Source organism: Hyaena hyaena, unplaced genomic scaffold (assembly GCF_003009895.1).
Source record: "Hyaena hyaena isolate Hyena2069 unplaced genomic scaffold, ASM300989v1 scaffold_98, whole genome shotgun sequence".
Classification (NCBI taxonomy): domain Eukaryota; kingdom Metazoa; phylum Chordata; class Mammalia; order Carnivora; family Hyaenidae; genus Hyaena; species Hyaena hyaena.
The window spans coordinates 3,311,442-3,330,769 of NW_024080730.1; the positions used below are offsets into that span (position 1 = coordinate 3,311,442).

A 19,328-nucleotide genomic window follows, 5' to 3' on the forward strand; every position below is an offset into this window, starting at 1 on the left:
ACGAGGGAGGGCTCCCCTTTCTCACATCCTCAGCACACTGGCACTTTCCGGGTTCTCCTTCATCGTTACGGTGGAGGCCCCAGGGTGTATGCAGTGGCGTCTCACAGCGGCTCTGATTTGCGTGTCCCTAATGACGGATGATCTGTTCCTGGGCTTCTTGACCAGCCTGATGTCTCCTTGGAGAAATGTCCGTTCAGGTTCTCTGCCTGGCTTTGAGTTGTGGTGTTTGTTGTTGAGTTGTAAGCGCTCTTTATATATGCAAGACTCAGACTTTGGTCCGATACGTGATTGCACGTCATCCGCTCCATCCGCTCCCAGGTACCCAGGCCCAGAGCCTGAGCCTCTCCCTCTGTTGCCTACAGCCAGCGCCCCTCCTTTGAGCCACATCTGGAGGAGAGCTGGGTCGCGGGTTCATTCATTCATTCATCCATCCATCCATCCATCCAGGATGCTTGCCGAACCCCCGGCTGCCGGAGCCGGCGCGTGCCGGGAAGGAGCTGCCCCTGGCAGTTCTAGACAACACAGAACCGCCCGCGTGGCTGTGATGTAAAAGGTGTGGGGCCGGCCGCGGGCAGGTGTGTCAGGGTGTGATGCCAGCAGGGCGGTCAGAGCTGTCTTCCTTGTTCGGAGGGGGGCTCAGTGGGGCCGGAGGGAGGGGCAAGGGCTTCCCGGCTGGGGGAACAGCATGTGCTAAGGGGGCTGGGGCACCGTGCCTGAGAGGCCTGGCTCCCCAGGAGGGCGGCCGGGAGCATCTCTGTGGGTCAGCCCCGGTCCCCCGAGGCTCGTCACCTGCCGAGTGTGGCTTGCACAGGCCGCAGGCACCCCTGTCCTTCCTGTGACTCAGTCCCAGCTCGGCCCCTCACAAGCTGTGTGACCCCAGGCAGGCTCGGAGCCTCTCTGTGCTGCAGTCTCCCCCCCTGCAGAATGTGGACAATGGTGGTGGCCCCCGGCTCTCCCAGCTCCTTTCGACCCCCAGGGCCCGAAGCCATGCCTGCACACGGTACTTTGGGGCCGGCCGGCCTGATGGATGGTACAAGTCCCCGCCCCGCCACTTCCTGGCTCGCAGCCTCAGAAGTTACTTTACCTCTCTGGGCCTCTGTTTCCCAGTCAGTGGAATGGGACGAGACCTGGGCCCGTGCCACGCGCCATGGTGGGAATTGGGTGAGCCGGTGCCTCCAGACACCAGCAGCTGTCACCTCGCTTGCCTGGTAGCAGGAACGCCCAGGATGCTCAGCCAGAAAGCTGAGCAGGGCCCACACCCTCTTTCTGGAAAGGACCCAGACTGAGTCTTGGGGCTCGACAGCCACCCGGGCCCTGTCCCAACTGCGCGTGCTGCAGCCACAAATCATAGGATTTTCATGTTGCACAGAATATTCTCTGGACGTTTTTTTCAGCCACTTAAAAATGTGAAACTGCCCTGAGCTCACGGGCTGAACAGAAACAGGCAGAGGGCGAGATTGGGGCCAGAGTTTGCTCCGCCCTCTGCCTCTAGCCTTTAGTCCTGGCTTTTCCTCCTGACTGGCCTCCCCGCCCCCAGGGCCTCAGTTTCTCCATCTGCTAAAGGGCCCCAGCCCCTTCCAGGCCCAGATCCCTGGATTACTGCTCTCAGCCCGTGCAGCACGGTCACAGCCGCAGGTGGGCTCAGGCCTGGGCTGGGCCTTGCCCACCACTCAGCAGCGCCCAGGGCACCAGGGGTGAGAGTCCCCACGGCACGTGTGACCCCCACCCAGAGGTGGACCCATGGCCGTGGCCAGGGTGGATGCTTCCCGGCACCTCTGAGCTCGTGGCCACATGCTTGGCCCCCTGATTCCCCCAGCTCTGTGCCCTCGGCCCCCACAGTTGCTGGTGAACTGAACAGAGGGTGCCGGGGAGTGGGGGACAGGAGCACCTTGAGCACCTTTCTCCGGCCTCTCTGTGCTCTGGGTCTCCAGCCCCCCTGCCTCCCCCCAGCCCTCTGCAGCCCCAGAGTGTACACCGATGCCCTTCTCGCCCACCTGAATCTCTCTTGCAGGCAGACTACAGGCTATACAATGGGTCCGACAAGGAATGTGTGTCCCCAACAGCCAAGGTCACCAAGAAGGAAGCTCTCAAGGTGGGCACGGGCCCAGGAAGGGGGGACACAAGCGTGTCACTTCTCAGGTGGATGGGCCAGTGAGGTCGCCGCACCCCAGCCTGCCAGAGGGAGGGGGCAGGCTGCGCCCCCTCTCCTCCCCTCCCTGCCCCAGGCTGGACGGTGGGGGCCCCGGCGGGCTGGCGGGTGGCGGCCGGCACAGGGCCTCTCCCGTGACCGGCCCGCCGGGTGCCCTGGGCCCAGGCACAGAAGGAGAACTACCGGCAGGAGAAGAAACGCGCCACCAAGCAGCTGTTCAGCGCCCTGACGGACCCCAGCGTGGTCATCATGGCCGACAGCCTGAAGGTAGGCCAGACCGGCCGGCACGCTGTCCCGGCCTCGGGCCTCCCCAGGGGACACTGCAGAGCCACTCGGGAGGCAGCCGGACCTGTTTGTTGCTGTTAATCTGTATCAGTGTCCTGGGGGGGCCCCACCAAAGGACCACAGGCTGGGGCTTAAAGATAGAACTGCGTTCTCTCCCAGCTCTGGAGGCGGGAGCTGAAATCCGGTGTGGACGGGGCCACTGCCTGCAGAGGTTCTAATGAGGGATCCCTCCTGCTCCCCAGCTTCTGGGGGGGGTCTGGGCAGTCCTGGGCTGTGGCTTCGTGACTCCGGCCTCTGCCTCTGCCTTCACATGGCCCCTCCTGTGTCAGTGTGTCTGTTCCCAAATGTCACTGAATCAGAGCCCACCCCACTCCAGGCTGGCCTCATCTTCACCAGCTTAAATCTGCAGGGACCCTATGTCCAGCTGAGGTGGGGGTCCCTGGCCTGCAGATGGGGTCCCTGGCCTGCAGATGGGGGTTCCTGGCCTGCAGATAGGGTCCCTGGCCTGTGGATGGGGGTTCCTGGCCTGCAGATAGAGTCCCTGGCCTGTGGATGGGGGTCCCTGGCCTGCAAATAGAGTCCCTGGCCTGTGGGTGGGGGTCCCTGGCCTGCAGATGGGGGTCCCTGGCCTACAGAAGGGGTCACTGGCCTGTGGGTGGGATCCCTGGCCTGCAGATGGGGTCCCTGGCCTGTGGGTGGGGGTCCCTGGCCTGCGGATGGGGGTCCCTGGCCTGCAGATGGGGTCCCTGGCCTGTGGGTGGGGGTCCCTGGCCTGCAGATGGGGTCCCGGGATGCCCATGGAGCCCTGGGCTGGGGTATGGGGAGGGGAGGCTGTATTACAGCTTCACAGATTGGGCTCAGAGTCCATTTAGACCTCACAGACGTGGTGGGTCCCTTGGCTCCAGGGACTTATTTCTGCCCCCACCCCCCCCCCCCAGGTGGAGGGAAAGCCGGTGAGCCCCGGGGCTGCCACCAGCAGCACAGCGCACAGGTGCTGGCCTGGACTCAGGCCACGCGGGCTCCATTCTGCCCCTCCCCCAATAAGAAATTACGTGCTAAAGTGAATATTTATTTGGAATAAAAAAAGAAATGATGAAGTTCAAAATTTACAAAGCGGACAATTATAACAGTCGCACCTGCTGCTGCTCTGGTGGGGGGCGGGGGTAAGGCTCCCATCTGGCCTTGAACCTCACCAGGAAGCCTGTTCCTTTCTCTGGATTCACTGAATTCATGAGCTCCTTGCCAAAGCCAAAGGAGAGCCCGCCCCCCGAGCTCCCCCCCAGGCCGGCGGGTGCCTCCCCCACAGCCGCCCCTCCCCGCAGATCCGGGGCACGCTGAAGAGCTGGACCAAACTGTGGTGTGTGCTGAAGCCGGGCGTGCTGCTCATTTACAAGACGCCCAAGGTGGGCCAGTGGGTGGGCACCGTCCTGCTGCACTGCTGCGAGCTCATCGAGCGGCCCTCCAAGAAGGACGGCTTCTGCTTCAAGCTCTTCCACCCACTGGACCAGTCCGTCTGGGCCGTGAAGGTACCGCCAGGGGCGCCAGGGCTCAGGAGGGTCACGCCCCGGGGAGGGCCGTGTAAGAGACGGGCCTAATCTCAAGTTCCCAGTGGGCCCGTGACCCCCCCAGCTGCGGGGGCCGTGGGTGAAGGAAGTCCCTTGGTGGCTGGGGATCGGAGGTGGTCCGGGCGGAGCCCATGGTGGGGCCCTCAGCCTGGCGACAGGCCGCTCCTGGCCCCTCCCTCCCTGCTGCACCTGCCTGACTGGGAGGCTCCCCAGCCCGGGCCCAGCGGGCGTCAGGTTGCCAGATAAAATCCAGAACGTCCACCGAGGATTTCAGACGGACACCCCCGTAGTGTTTCTAGTATAAGTATGTCCCAAACATTGCTTGGGATATACTTCTGCTATAGTGCTTCTTCTATATATACTTTTTCTATAGTATAGTATAGAAACAAGGTACTCGTTTCGCGGAGATGTGCGGTTACCTGGCACCCTGAATTTGCATATGCTGATTATGGCGGCCCTGAGATGGGGAGCCCCAGAGCCAGAGGGCCCCCAGCTCCTCCTCCTCCTGCTGCCTGCTGGGTCTGTGCGGCCGGGTGTCCGACCCCACCTGGGGCCCCTGAGGCCACGAGTGTGCTCGTGTCAGTCGCGTGACCCTATGTGACCCTCGGGTGATGCCGCTGTTGGTCTCTTCAGGGCCCCAAAGGCGAGAGTGTGGGCTCCATCACACAGCCGCTCCCCAGCAGCTACCTCATCTTCAGGGCCGCCTCGGAGTCGGACGGTGAGTCCCCGGCAGCCCCCGCCAGAAGTGGGCGCCCGGGCGGAGTTGCAAGCCGCGTGTACTCGGCCCGGGTTCAGTCCCTTCCACTGCCACCCAAGAAGGGCACAGCCAGATGTCACGGGGCAAGTCTGGGCCCAGGCCAGGCAGGCCCGCCACTCACTAGCGCCTCTCTGATCCTCAGTTTCCCTGGCTACCCAATTGTAATGACAACCCAGCGACCTTATTTAAAGCAGCCAGATCACAACTGCTGAGCCCCACGCACATGCCAGGCACCATCGAATCAGCAGGTTCTACGGTTCTCACCCCCATAAACACATGAGGAAACTGAGGCCAGGGCACACTGCCCCCAAGGAAGTGCTAAGGCCTGGGTAGGGATGGCGTTTCCGGGCTCGCACATGCAGCGTGTTGTTGGAGCGCCCTCCAGTGGCTGCTCCGAGGAAATGCAGCTGCTCTAACAAGCCCTGGGGCCCAGAGCCAGGGAGGTGGGGGTGCTGGTGGCTGGTGGTCCGCACTCGGGGAGGGGCTGCCGCGCTGCGCTCTCACGGAGCCTGTGGCCTCGGGGAGAAAATCAGCTCACTGTCTGACAGGGCAGATCGGGCTGAAGCCTGAACTGGGTCCCTGATGGGTGGGGGCTGCCAGCAGGGAGGAAGGGCATCCACAGCCCCTGTGCGTACGAGGGTGGGCTTCCTGGAGGAAGAGGAGGGGGCCTAGGAATGGGCTTCGAAGGATGCGTGGCGTTCAGGGTGTCTAGTCCTTTGTGGCAACAAGGTGAGCCTCGCTCAGGAGGCCTGGTGTCCCTGCTCTTTCCTGGGGGGCTGCTCCTGTGACCCCCTCCTCTGCCCCCAGGGCTGGGCGCCCGCGCTCCCATCAAGCCTGCAGTGAAACCCTGGAGGACCCCGGGTGCGGGATCCTGGGGTGTGAGAACCAGGGGCCACGTCCCTGCAAGCCCTCCCTCCCGGTCCCAGGCCCCGGCGGGGCTCCCCAAAGGGCAGGCTTCTGTGGTTTTCAAAGTTAGGGAAGGACAGTCACGATCTCCAAGAAGCCACACTTCAAAGACTCCGACGGGGGGGGGTCTCCACTGTCCTTAATCCCGTGCCCCAGACCCCTGAAGCTTTTCTCGGAATAGCACTCGGTCACGTGACGTGGGGTCACAGCCGGCCTCGTGAGTGGAAAGTCCGGTGCTGTTGGTAATCACAGCAGGATGCAGGGGGCCACCTGGTGGACACGTGTGTCCCCACAGCTGTTAGCACCGCCTGGGACAGGAGCGGCGCTGGTCTAACCCGCCGGCAGCCTCCACCAGGAAGGCAGCAGGGAGGGGGTGGGGATTGGGCCGACCCCCTGGTCCACCGCCTCCACCTCTGCAGCTGCCCCTCCCAGGCCCTGGCCCGCCCTCCCTCCAGGATGCCCTCGGGCTTGCCCGCTGCCTGCCACGTCCAGCAGCCCCCTCCCCAGCCGCTCCCCGTGGGCCGGCCGCAGCCCCCGCGCCCACACCTGTGCCAGGCGCCTCTCGTGTGCGGAAGCTGCAGGGCCTGGCAGGAGTTCAGCCTCTGGGGGCCCTCCGGGGCTCGGAGTGGGCTCACCCCGCCCCCACCCCGCAGGCCGCTGCTGGCTGGACGCCCTGGAGCTGGCCCTCCGCTGCTCCAGCCTCCTGCGACTCGGCACGTGCAAGCAGGGCCGGGACGGGGAACCCAGATGCTCGCCGGACGCATCGCCCCCCTCGCTCTGCGGCCTGCCCCCCTCGGCCACCATCCACGACCGAGACCTGTGCCCGTGAGCAGGGGTGCGGCGGGCAGGGGTTGAGCCCAGGTCTCCCTCCTGCCGGGGGACCCCAGGACCCTGGCTGTCACCGGGACCGACACGGGGGGGGTCTCCCTGCGTGTGGGGAGGGGGCAGGCACCAGGGAGGTCTGGCCACCGGAACCTCAGGCCAGGAGGCGGGCCTCCTTCACCCCAAGAGTGCACGGGCACGCATCTGCACGCTCAGCTAGGCCCCAGGACGTGAGTGCGGGGCCGGCAGCGAGCCGGGCCCTGGGTGGGGGCGCCCGGGCCGCACCCCTGACCCGGGACCCCTCACGCGCTGCCCTTCCAGGCTGAACGGCTCCTCCCTGGAGAACGACGCTTTCTCGGACAAGTCGGAGAGAGAGAACGCCGAGGAGTCGGACGGCGAGGAGCACGGCGGGAAGACCGAGAGCGGGGGCGCCCCGTCGGAGGCCCCGCAGGGCGCGGTGCCCGGGGGGACCACGTACGTGGAGCAGGTCCACGAGGAGTTTGGGGAGGTGAGAGCCCGCCCCCCCGGGGCAGCCGGGTCGCCCTGTCACCCGCCTCCCTGGAAGACAGAGGCCACTGTGCCTGGGTGGCCCCTGGAGGGGAGACAGTGGTGCCCGGGGTGGGGGCTGGGGGAGCAGAACATCAGGATGGTGCCCACCACTCAGAGAGAGCCAGGGGGCCGTGAGGACTCTGCTGAGGGTGCTGGGAAAACCTGGGGGGGGGGTTAGGTAGGGCCTGCCCAGGTCCAGGTGAGGCCTATAGAAGGTCAAGGATGCAGTTAGAAGCCGGGACCCACTAGCAGGAGCCGCCGTCAGGAGGCAGACGAAGGCGCCTTGGTCCCGGGCAGCCGTGGAGAAGGACGGGGGGGTGGGGGGGCGGTCAGGACACATCGGAGGAGGACGGGCAGGTCCCAGCCCGACGGCCCCGCACCTGTGAGGCCGGCAGCTGGGGGTAGGGACAGGCCATGACGCTGGGGAAGGTGCACGTGAGGGTCCTGGGGCCGAGAGCGGGCAGCCCGAGGGACCCTTCAGAGGCCCAGCAGGGGAGCCTGGGAGACCCGGCAGCGGCCTCGGGACAGGTGCTAGCACAGAGAGGCAAAGCGGCTCGTCCGAGGCGGCCCAGCAGGGTGGAGAGATACTCACGCAGAGCTGGGAGCCGGCACCCAGCCTCCTGCCTGCTGGGGGTGGCTGCCTGCGGGCCACAGACGCACACAGCCGAGTTCACGCCCCGCCGCTGCCTCACGCCAGCTGTGTGAGCTTGGGCCGGTCCCCCCGCCCCTCTAAAGCACGGCCAACCAGCGCCGGTGCCCAGGGGCCCCGCGAGGAGGAGGTCTGGGGAGAAGAGGGGTGCACGGGCGGCCTGCCTCCTGTGTCCACATGCAGCTCAGGGCCTCATCGGGGCTCCGAGGGGTGGGCGGCTGAGGGGACCCCGCAGCCGAGTCCAGATCCGCCCCAAGCCCGAGGCTGGGGCACCGAGGCCCACGCATCAACAGCTGGAAGACAGTGGGGTCCCCGGGGAGGGAAGATGGGCTGGACTTCCGCCCGGGCTCGGCGGGGCTCCCCCTGGGTCCCGGCTGGACCGCCCCGTCCCGCAAGTGCCCCACGGAGCTGGCCATGCCGCCCTGGCCCCGCTTTGCCCGCCCCCCCCCCCACCCCAGCAGCTCGGGCGGGGGGCCTGACCAGGCGCCCTTGCCGGCAGCCGGGCCAGGCGTCCCAGGTGGAGACGGTGTCTGAGGAGAACAAGAGCCTGGTGTGGCTTGTGCTGAAGCAGCTGCGGCCGGGCATGGACCTGTCCCGCGTCGTGCTGCCTGCCTTCGTCCTGGAGCCGCGCTCCTTCCTCGACAAGCTCTCCGACTACTACTACCACGCCGACCTGCTGTCCAGGTGTGCGAGCGGGGGGGGCGGGGGGCCCGAGACCCCAGCCGCCCTCAGCCCCGGCCCCCAGCCAGGGCCCCGGGGCGGAGCGCAGCCACACAGCCGGGTGGCTGGGTGGCACGGGGGTGGGGGCCCGGGCGGCCTGTGTCCAGCCGAGTGGACGGAAGGTGGACAAGGGGAGAGGGCGGCCCGCACTGAGGGGCCCCCCCCGTCCCGCCCAGTGCTGCCCTGGAGGAGGACGCCTACGCCCGCATCAAGCTTGTGCTGAGATGGTACCTGTCTGGCTTCTACAAGAAACCCAAGGCAAGGCGCGCGGGGCGGGGGGGGCGGGGGGCCAGCGTCCTGCGCTCATCAGAGCCTGGGTTGGCGGTTCTCAGAAAGGCCTCCAGGACCCCAAGACACACCACGCAAACCAGGTCCTAGGGGTTCCTTGAGGTACAGGGTCGACAGCCCCTTCCCCGCACACTGTGTCGTTGCGGTGTCTCTGAGACGTGGGGGGGGGTCGGGTCCTGCTTGGGCCCTTCAGGGGATTCCGTGGGACACAAGCGTGACAGTGACTCTGGTTCTACTTCTTCGCTGCACGGAAGGGGAAACTGAGGCTTGGGGGAGGGGAGAGGCGGCCCCAGAGTCACACGCGGGTCCAAGCGCAGTCAGGTCTCTGAAGTGCCCGTGGCCCCCCGCAGGGCTGGGCGCGCACCCAGCGGGCACTGGCCGGGCGGGCGGGCTCCGAGGAGGACCTGGGAGGTGGGCAGGGAGGAGCGGACGGGAGGCTGCACACGGGGCTCCGAGAGGCCGGCGCGCGCGGCCTGCAGGGGGCCTGCCAGCAGTGATCGCTCGTGGAGCACCGTTCCAGGGGGAAGCACACGCGTGTACACATACACACGTACAGGCACCCACACAGACGCGCACACTCGCATGTACAGGCATGCCCATGCACACATACAGGCACACATGCATGCACACACATGCACACTCACACAGGGCACACACTCACATGCACGTACAGGCGCACACATGCACACATAGAGGCACACGCATGCGCACACTCAAGGCACACATACACACCTACAGACACGCACATGCCCACATGCCCACATGCTCACATGCACACACAGGGACACATGCTCATGCACATACAGGCAGTCACACGCACTTACACACACGCACACACATGCACACACTCACATGCACAGAGGTCTGCTGGATGGCGTGAAGGGGTGGACGGCTGCTGCCGCTCAGACGACGGGGCCTGAGACCCGGGCGGAGGGCTCTCCTAAATGGGCCGAACTTGGGCCATTTGTGGGAGCAGAAAGGTGGTGAGCAGAGCGCAGGAGGTGGGGAAGCAGGGCTAGGGCTTCGGGGTTTTACTTAAAGGGTCATTCGAAGCCACCGGGGGCTCTGAACAGGTTGTGCACCGGTTTCACCCAAAGTCCAGGGAGAGCGTGACCTCAGGGTCTCGGGCCCCCCCGGAGCCGAGAACTGGAAGCACAGCTCCTGGGCTGCCCCCCAGAATGTGAACCACGGGCAAAGCCTGTTCTCCCCAAAGCAGAGGCAGGGTGCTGCCCCCAGGTGCTGGTGGCAAAGCAGGCCTCCCCTCGTGGAGATGGGGTGGGCAGCGGGCAGCCCCCCAGGTCGCCCCTCGGTCTACACCCCGACCCACGTGGGCCTCACATGAGCTTTCCGGTCACCGCCCGCAGGGGATCAAGAAGCCCTACAACCCCATCCTGGGGGAGACCTTCCGCTGCCGCTGGCCCCACCCCCACACCCGCAGCCACACCTTCTACATCGCAGAGCAGGCAAGGCCCGGCCGTCCCACCCCAGCGCACGTTCTCGGTGGCCCCCCAGCTGTCTTCGGGTTCTCCCCGGAGCTGCGCTCGGGCACAGGCCCTGGGACAGCAGACGGCGTTTCCTCGGGAGGGGGCGGCACATCCTGTTTCCCCCGGACCCCGACTCCCCTTCCCTGGGCGGCGGGACTGAGAGGCGGGAACGGCCAAGACGGATGTGGTGGGGCAGGGGGCGGGGGCTCGGTCGTCCTCGGGGCCCTTCGAGAGCGCCTCCGTGCCCACAGGTGTCCCACCACCCACCCGTGTCCGCCTTCCACGTCAGCAACAGGAGGGACGGCTTCTGCATCAGCGGCAGCGTCACAGCCAAGTCCCGCTTTTACGGTGAGGGGGCTCCCCTGGGCTGTCCGTCCAGGCGGCGACTGGGGCCCCTGGATACAGAGGTGCCCACGACTGCGGGGCAGGGGCCACATGGGTGGTGAAGAGCTCAGGGCCTGGATGGAGGCCGAGTCCGTGCGGAGCCCGGCCGCCTGTCAGCCGCAGGGAGGGCGCCCCCCGCGGGGATGCTGTGAGGGTCACGGGCAAGGACCTGCGGGAACAGGCGTCTTTTAGAGCCGCCCAGTGCAGCACCCCGAGCCCCGTGTAGCTCTCTGAGTTTCGAGAGCAGCTCCTCAGTTGCCCTGGCCACAGTGCAAGCACTCTGTGGCCACACGTGGCCTGTGGCTTCTGTCTCCACAAAATCTGAGCAGGGTAGGGGTGCCGGGGTCACTCGGTCAGTTAGGCGTCTGACTCTTGACTTGAGCTCAGGTCGTGATCTCACCACTCGTGAGCTCGAGCCCCGCTGGGGACTCTGTGCTGAGTGCACAGCCTGTTAGGGCTTCTCTCCCTCTCCCTCTGCCCCTCCCCTGCTTGCACACACTCTTTCTCTCTCTCAAAATAAATAAATAAACATTTTTTTAAAAAAACCCGAGCAGGGGGCCAGGCCAGCTTACAAACACGTGCAGTCTATGGCCTGAACACCCCCCCTTCGGTAACTGAAGTCAACATTAACGTGTGGCTCCCTGAGTCGGGCTTTTCCAGAATCCTAGTCTCAGGAGGTCAGGTGACCCACAGTCTCACAGTTGGAGGGCCAGGGGCCTCTTTCCACCTGCTGGAAGGGAGCTCAGACCCCGTGACTCAGGGGGCGGCCCCCCGGGGTCCTGAGGGTCCGTCTCCACTCACTGGTCCCCCTGCCCCATCTCCGCAGGGAACTCCCTGTCGGCTCTGCTGGATGGCAAGGCCACGCTCACCTTCCTGAACCGGGCGGAGGATTACACCCTCACCATGCCCTACGCCCACTGCAAAGGTGAGTCAGGCGGGAGGGCCGGGCCGCGGCTGGCTCCCTCCCTGCGGACGCTCGGCCCTTGTTTGTTGATTGGCTGTTGGTGCACCTCGCTCTTCAGTGACTTGCTTCCCAGCTGGGAGTCGAAATGTTTTTCCGCCCTGGCATCTGCGTCCTTTCCGGTTGGCCCCGTTGCAGCCTGCCGCTTGGTACCGGAAACCACGAGGCAGGCATTTCTGCAGGAAGCCCGGCTTCCGGCCAGTAGGAAATGGGGGTTCAGTATTGCAGCCCCAAGTCAGGTTTGCCCCTTAGGAGTGCTTTGTCATTGTTTCTAGGAGTTTCCAGAAATCAATCTTTGGCTTTTTTTTTTAAGATTAAAATTCATCACGAGTTTATGTGTTTCCAATACAGACCCTAGACGTCAGGCTTTTCTTGGTCCCGTGGACCGAGCTCCTGAAACGCCTTTCTCCCCCTTGCCGGAAGCCTCCTTTCTCAGTGACGCCACACCTTTCCTTCCCCACATCACACACGCCCGTGGGGGTGACAGCGACCACCCCAGCCCAGTGGGGCGATGGCTGTGGATTCACTGTTGCAACTGTTTTCGTCGGGGGCGTATCCCCTCCCCCCGCCCGCTCTGATTCCCCTGCAGGATCAGGAAAATTCCCACATGGTTTCAGTTTCGTTTTCTTTTTGCAAATTTCATTGATTAAGTACTTGTGAAAATGCGATATTTACCTGGTTCCAAAGTCAAAACTATGCAAGCAGGTGTAGTCAGAGGAGGCTGGCGTCTCCCTTGGGACCCCGTCCCCACCAGCGGAGAGGGGACCCCACACCCCCCTCGGCAGCCCCTCCCCACCTCCTGCACGGCCGCCTGGGCAGCTCGGAGGTGTGCCCCGCCTTCCGCTCAGTCCTTCTGTCCTGTGGACTGGCAGGATTTGGGGGTGTTCCCAGCCCTTTTCTGTTCCAATTGGCTTGTCTTTTTTTTTTTTTTTCCTCTTCCACCTGATCCCAAACATCCAGGTGTTTTATGACAGACACAACGCAGCTCTTGTCTTTAGTTAGATTGAGTTCTCCGTATGGCAGGAAACGGAAGATTCATTCGTTCCTTCATAAATTAAAAAATAAACGTGTTAGTTTAAGTAAATACGCCGGCCAATCCCGAGGGCAGCAGTGCACGGGGAAGATGTAGGAGCTCACGTCGGGGCCAAACTGCAGAGCAAATGACAGATGGCGACGAGCATCTCAGGGGGCCCCTGGGGACCTGGAAGGGGGTTCCTGCAGGAAGGAACCCCGCAAAGGGCAAGACATTTCCTGGACAGGGCAACTCTCAGGAGCAACCCCCGCAGAGGCCCGTTCCCTGGGGCAGAGGTCACTGAGGGGCAGCCAGGCGTGGCCCTGGGTTACCCCCTGACCGGGCCCTCTCCGTCCCGAGGCTCTCCCCACGCTGCCCCTGCCCCCCTCCTGGGGTCCGACGCCAGCCTCCTGGAGTCAGCGTGGCTGGGTCGGGACGACGAGGCGGGCCCGAGCAGGGACTGTGTTCCAGGAATCCTCTACGGCACCATGACCATGGAGCTGGGTGGCAGGGTGACCATCGAGTGTGAGAAGAACAATTTCCAAGCTGAGCTGGAATTCAAGCTCAAGGTAGCACTGGCCGCGGCACCTGCAGCCACCTCGGGGCGGGGAGGGGCCCTCTTGGTGCCCCGGGGATGGTTTCTGGAGCAGATGTCCATGGGCTTGGCATCTCCATGGCACAGCCAGGGCCAGGAGTGAGGAAGGGGCCCCCATAGGCCGCACAGCGGAGCCACACAGGCCCAGACCCCTTCCCCTCCTCCCCTCCATGGGGCGCAGGGGCCTGGTGGGCTCGCTGCATCCTTGGGCTGAGGCTGAGGCGTGGGACGAGTGTGGCCTCCTTCAGCTCTGGGTCCCGTCCCAGCCTCCTGTGCCCTGGGGGCTACAAGCCTGCACCCTTATGAGGAAGGGCCCTCCTCCCCCCCAGCCCACCAAGGGGCGCAAGGGTCCTGGGGAGACCACCAAGCCCTCACCAGTTCTGTCGTGGGCTGTCCCCACAGCCCTTCTTTGGGGGCAGCACCAGCATCAACCAGATCTCGGGGAAGATCACGTCAGGAGAAGAAGTGCTGGCGCGTCTCAGCGGACACTGGGTAAGAGGCTGGCGCGGGCGGGCCCCCTGGGCACAGGCACAGCCCTGGGGCCCACCTGACCTCGCCTGGCTCACCTGGGGCAGGACAGAGAAGTGTTCATCAAGGAGGAGGGCAGAGGAAGCACCGAGCTCTTCTGGAACCCGAGTGGGGAGGTGCGAGGGCAGAGGCTGAAGCGGCACACGGTGCTGTTCGAGGAGCAGACAGAGCTAGAGTCCGAGAGGTGAGGCCTGGCCGGCACCCGCGGGGCCCCGGCCCCCGGCCCCGTGTGGCTGGGCAGCTGCTCTCCAGGTCGGCAGGGTTCAGGAGTAGCCCGGGATGTCGCTGGCAGGGAGGGTGGACCAGAGCAGACCTCTTGTGACAGATGATGGGTCTCGCTGGGGCAGCCGACCGGGGAGGGGTGAGGCCTGGGGGAGGAAGAGCAGGTGTGGGGGCCCGTCACTACCCGCAGACGACCAGCAGCTCCACAGGGAGTACCCTGCAGGTGGGAGGTATGAGCTCAGTGTAGGAAAGAACCGTCTCATTGTGAGTAAACAACACCCTAGGAGAGAGTGAGCTCCCCGTCACTAGAGGCAATCAAGTGGAGGTTGCTCTAAGCCTCCCTTCTAGAACCAAGGGGGTAGGACAGCCCAGCTCCTCTGGCTCAGGGCAAGTGTCCTGCCTGCAGGCTTTGGCAGCATGTCACCAGGGCCATTGGCGAGGGTGACCAGCACAAGGCCACACGGGAGAAGTTTTCACTGGAGGAGGCACAGCGGCAGCGGACTCGCGAGCGCCAGCAGAACCTGACGCCCTGGAAGCCACAGCTGTTCCACCTGGACCCCGCCACCCAGGAGTGGCGCTACCTGCACGAGGAGTGAGTGCCGGCGGGCGGCGGCCCAGGGGCTGGGGCTGGGGTCCTGCTCCCCCGGAGGAGCGGGAGCTGGGGAGGGAGGGTCCTCCTGAGGCTCGGCAGCCGGCCCTTACAGTTACCGCGGGCCCTGCACACAGGCCTAGGCGTTAGTCTCCCTCGGGGGAGGGGGCTCGGCTGGGCGGCTGGGGCTGGGCTGGGCTGGGCGGGACCCCCCCCCCCGGGGCCCGGCCCCCGCCAACAGAGGCCCTCCGGATGCTCCAGCCGCAGCCCGTGGGATCCCCTGAAGGACATCGCCCAGTTTGAGCAAGACGGGGTCTTGCACACCGTGCAGCGGGAGACCCTGGCCCACCGGACCACCTTCCTGGGCAGCCCAGGGCCCAGGCACCAGGTCAGCCCCCCCCAGGGTCCCCGCCTGGGCTCGGCCTCAGCGGCGGGAGGGTACTGTCAGACTGTGGGTGGGGCGGCCACCCCCACCCTCACTCTTGCCTGCCTGCCCCTCCCCCCTGGCATCCCCCCACACTCGTCCCCTCCTAGCAGGGCCTCCTCTGTCCCCCCATCCCCTGCCCTGCTCAGCCCAGCACGGCACCCAGAATGCCTGGATTTGCAGGAGGCTGTGTTCACGGGGCTCCCAGATGTGCAGGGCGCTGTGGGGAGGCTGCTGGCCTGCTGCTGCCCCGGGCTGCCCTGTGATGGTAACTGCAGATGAGGAAACTGAGGCTCAGGGCGGCCCCGGGGGCTCAGGCCAGCAGGAGAAGGAGCAGGCACTGGCGTAGGTGCCACGGGGGAGCAGGGAGAGAAGGCAGGGAGGCGCTGAGGGTCTCCCGGGACGGACCCCGGGCCGCAGCCAGTGAGGGAAGCCTGCAGCGTCCGCCGCGGTGCCGCGTGGGCGGAGGCCACCGAATGACGCCCACCCCACGTGCCGCAGACGCTGTGTGAACAGAGCAGCATCTACGTGCCAGGGCTGCCCTCTGTGCCCACTGCCAGAGGCCAGCAATCACACGGGCCGGACGGCCATGGGTGTCCCAGCTGCCCCAGCCCGCCGCACGTGCGCCCACCCTGATGCCCCCTGGGCCCCCTCCCTCTCCGCGGCCCCTCTGGTCAGCCACTCCTCGGCCACCCCTGTACTCTGGGGAAGCACCGGAGGTGAGCCAGTCCTGGAGGCCCTCTGGGCATGTTCCCCCGGTGTTGGGGGCTCCTAGCTGTCCCTGGTGAGACGGGGCCAGCGGTCACGGCCCACGGGTCAGAACTGTCCCCAGCCGCTCCTGCTAGAGCTGTCCCGGCCTAAGTGTGCCGTGGGCACATCTCCAAGGCCACAGGTCCCCTGGGCACAGCCCGAGCAGGAGGCCAGCCCAGGGTGTGGCGGGCATTTTGGGCCCCCGGCTGCAGTGGCTCCGTCTCTCTCTAGGGACCCGGCCCGCACCGGCGGCTGCGCAAGGCCAGCGACCAGCCGTCTGGCCACAGCCAGGTCACCGAGAGCAGCTCGACGCCCGAGTCCTGCCCAGAGCTCTCTGATGAGGAGGAGGAGGAGGAAGACGGTGACTTCATCCCTGGTGAGCTCCCCTGGGCCGCCTGCCGTGCAGGGTGGGAGGGGTCAGGGAAGCAGCTTCCGTGGCCATCCTCCCGGGGACCCTCCACACGCCTCCCCGAGTCGGGGCAGTGGCCCCCAAGCCTGTCCTCGGAGGGTGAGGCGCCCCGCTGGGCTGGCGGGGGCGGCGTGGGGGCAGGGCTGAGCACCGTCCGCCCACGTCTGACCCTCTGGCTCTGCCCCCGTCTCTCCCCGACTTTGCCCCTGCCTCTGTGGAGGGTGCGCTGTGCCTCAGCCATCGCTGTCCCCCAGGGCTTGTCCTCCAGCCGAGCTTGGGGGGCGGGTCCCCTCGCTACCACCCTTCCACCCCTCTTGTGGTTAGCTTCACCCGAGAGGTGGGGCCTGACCCCGGGGGCCCCATGCTGGCTCCCGGACACGCCAGCTCATCTGTGATTCCCCCCATTCCCCGTCCCCTGGGCCCCGTGACGTGTGGCCGGCCGCCCAGGCAGCGAGAGCCCATGCCCTCGGTGTGGAAAGGAGGCGCGGCGGCTGCAGGCGCTGCACGAGGCCATCCTGTCCATCCGCGAGGCCCAGCAGGAGCTGCACAGGTAGGCGTCGCCCCCAGGGTCCCGGCCGGGGCGCCGCGTGCGGGAGCGTGGGAGCGCAGGAGAGCCGGGGTCTGGAATCCGGAATGTCCCCGCCCCGTGCCCAAGCCTGAAGATTCGCAAAGGGTCTAGCGTCACGAGGGCAGGACGAAGGTGCCCTGGGCTCTGCCCCCTGGGTAGTGGGGGGGGCTGCAGGGCCCCCCATCCCCTCCCGCTTGAACAGGATGCGCGGCCATGCTGGGAGCCCCGCAGCTCTGCTGCAGCAGGGTGCCTGCCCAGGGTGTGGGCCCGGGAGACTGGGCGGTGAGTCAGCGGCAGCCTGAGTCAGCCGGAGCAGGGAGAGGAAGCTGGGGACCTCCGAGCAGCCATCTGGCCCCTGGCTGTGAGGCACGTAGCCAGGAGAATGGCCAGAAGAATGGCCAGAAGTTTCTGTCCGAGTCCAGGGTGGGGTTTTAGTGCCCTGGGGCAGCCGTGACACATACCACAGACGTGGACTGTCTCCTGGTCATAGAGGCGGGAGCCCGAGGTCCAGGCAGGGGCAGGCCCCCCGCCCAGGCCTCTCTCCCTGTGTCCTCACGGGGTCGTCTCTCCGTGCGTGTCTGTGTCCTGATCCCCTCTTCTTACAAGGACCCCGGTCACATGGGATCAGGCCCCCCCCCCCCCCAGTGACCCCATGTTACCTTAATTACCTTTCAAAAAATTCTGTCTCCAACAAGCGTCACCTCTGAGGTGCTGGGCGTCAGGCCCCAGCGTATGGCTTTGGGGCAGGGGATTCGGCTCAGCCTGACAGCGGGACGGAAGAGGGGACACAGAGCCGCAGCTCCTGCAGCTGACGCCCCCTCGTCCTGGGGGGTGCCCGCTGCATCCGACGTGTCCGGGGCCCCTGTGTGGAGGAGCGGCCCGCCGAGGGAGGGGGAGCCCCGTGGGGCCCCGCCGTGGCTCAGCCTCCACCCCCCGTTTGCAGGCACCTCTCGTCCATGCTGAGCTGCGCGGCGAGGGCCAGGCAGGTGCCGGCCCCAGGCCTCCCGCAGAGCCCCCGCTCCTGGTTCCTGCTCTGCGTGTTCCTGGCGTGTCAGCTGCTCATTAACTACGTCCTCAAATAAGAGCCCCCTGGGGGCAGCGTGGGCATCGCCTGCAGACCTGGGCCGGCCCCAGCCCTCCCTCCCAGGCACCTAGCACTTTACGCCAGCCCGGGGGAGGCAGACAGGCCCGGCAAGCGTGGCCACTGTGGCCGGAGGGGCCCGTGGCGGCAGGAGGACCGCAGGGAGGACCTGGGGGGGCACCCAGGCCCCTCCAGGAGAGGTGCTGACCTTTCCCGCGGGGCCCACCCAGGGCCGGCCTTAACGCTACAGCCAAATGCAGCTTCTGCGCCCCCCGCTCTCCTGGCCTGCTCGGTCCCTGTCCAGCGCTCGCTCGCCCCAGACAGTGATGGAGGCGGGGGACCAGGGGACCCACCCAGGCTTTGCACGGTCAGTCCCCAGCAGGGGTGAATAGGGAGCTTGTGCAGAGCCACCCCGAACCCCTGGAGATCGTGGGGCCTCCTTGGCCCTGCCGCCTCTGGGCCCTTCCTTCCCAAGGCCCCGCCTGCATTGCCCGGGCGCACCGAGGGGCATCCAGTGGACTCTAGGACAGGCCGGAGCCCCTCTGGAGAGCGCACTTGGATTTTGTTCTGTTCTTGTGCTGTTTGGACAGGACCCCGCTACACATACCAGTGGAACCCCCCCCACCTCCCACAGCCTGGGCGAGCCAAGGGGGGCGGGCACACCTGAGCGCAGGTGTGCACAGGTGTGCACAGGTGTGCGGGTGTGGGCTGTGGTGCACAGGGGCGGCCTCCCTGGCCCCATACCCCCTGGGTCGGGGAAGCCCAATTTGCCACTTTGCTCAGACTGATGCACGGTCTTCCTGTTTTACACTTTTTTAATAAACGCAATATTGTAGGCAGGCTGCAAACGGCGTGCGGCATCTCGCCTCTGTTCCCGTGTCCGGTGCCGCTGTGAGCGTGAGTGTGTGCACGTGTGCGTGAGCATCTGCGCATGTAGATACACACCGAGCCTTAAACTATGTTGTGGTGACGCCACCGGGACTGACTGACGGTCTCATTTTCCAGTTTGGGTCTGCACGCTCTTGTCCCCACCCACTGCACCCCCCCACCCGTCGGTTTGGGGGTGCGCCTACGCCTCTTACCTTGAAATAGACAACACATCTGTGCTGTCTTCTTGGGGGAACTTCTGGAAACGTGGGCGCAGAGGCCCTTCCCAGGGAGAGACTCGATGCCCGCAGGGGCTGCTTGGGGCTGGAGGTGCCCAGGCTATGAGGATGGAGAGGAGTGGCCGCACGGCATGGGGTGTGGTCTGCAGGCAACGGTGGGAAGCTGGCCCACCCCGTGCAGCAAGTGCTAGGGGAGACGGGGTCCCGCCCACCATCTTACAAGCCAGCTGAGGACATAGGTGGCAGTGCCCCCACCCGGGAGCCATGGAGGCTGTAGGTGACCCTGAGGCCCCTTTTGGCTGAACCCTCCTCCCCTCATTAGCACCCCCCCCCCTGCTTCACCGGGGCCACCGCCCCCGGTCCTCCCAGCCATGAAGGCCAGAGTGAGTGGGCCCTGTCTTTGCTGGGACAGCCCAGGAGGCCTCTGAAGGAGGGCCTGGGTACGTTGAGCCGCAGACCCCACATGCCAAGGCCAAGGGGGACTTGGCCCACCCCTAGGAGTACACGGGGCGGGGGGGGGGGGGG

At 66.0% G+C, this 19,328-nt stretch overlaps 1 protein-coding gene across 5 annotated transcripts in view; it reads left to right on the plus strand.

Annotated features, from left to right (window-relative positions):
• Positions 1–18,545, plus strand: part of OSBPL5 (oxysterol binding protein like 5) — a 50,399-nt gene extending 31,854 nt beyond the window's left edge. For 4 of the 5 annotated variants that reach the window (XM_039235453.1, XM_039235454.1, XM_039235456.1 and 1 more), the window contains exons 4-22: positions 2,012–2,092; positions 2,315–2,416; positions 3,757–3,960; positions 4,633–4,717; positions 6,316–6,487; positions 6,806–6,992; positions 8,182–8,366; positions 8,579–8,660; positions 10,055–10,153; positions 10,426–10,522; positions 11,385–11,483; positions 13,003–13,100; positions 13,529–13,618; positions 13,702–13,838; positions 14,283–14,468; positions 14,727–14,853; positions 15,871–16,015; positions 16,484–16,598; positions 17,560–18,545. In XM_039235453.1, the coding sequence (XP_039091384.1) occupies positions 2,012–2,092; positions 2,315–2,416; positions 3,757–3,960; positions 4,633–4,717; positions 6,316–6,487; positions 6,806–6,992; positions 8,182–8,366; positions 8,579–8,660; positions 10,055–10,153; positions 10,426–10,522; positions 11,385–11,483; positions 13,003–13,100; positions 13,529–13,618; positions 13,702–13,838; positions 14,283–14,468; positions 14,727–14,853; positions 15,871–16,015; positions 16,484–16,598; positions 17,560–17,698 (2,430 nt within the window). In that variant the 3' untranslated portion in view covers positions 17,699–18,545. The remainder of the gene's footprint in view (positions 1–2,011; positions 2,093–2,314; positions 2,417–3,756; positions 3,961–4,632; positions 4,718–6,315; positions 6,488–6,805; positions 6,993–8,181; positions 8,367–8,578; positions 8,661–10,054; positions 10,154–10,425; positions 10,523–11,384; positions 11,484–13,002; positions 13,101–13,528; positions 13,619–13,701; positions 13,839–14,282; positions 14,469–14,726; positions 14,854–15,870; positions 16,016–16,483; positions 16,599–17,559) is intronic. The other variant, XM_039235457.1, reaches the window with a different exon arrangement.
• The last annotated feature ends 783 nt before the right edge of the window (positions 18,546–19,328 follow it).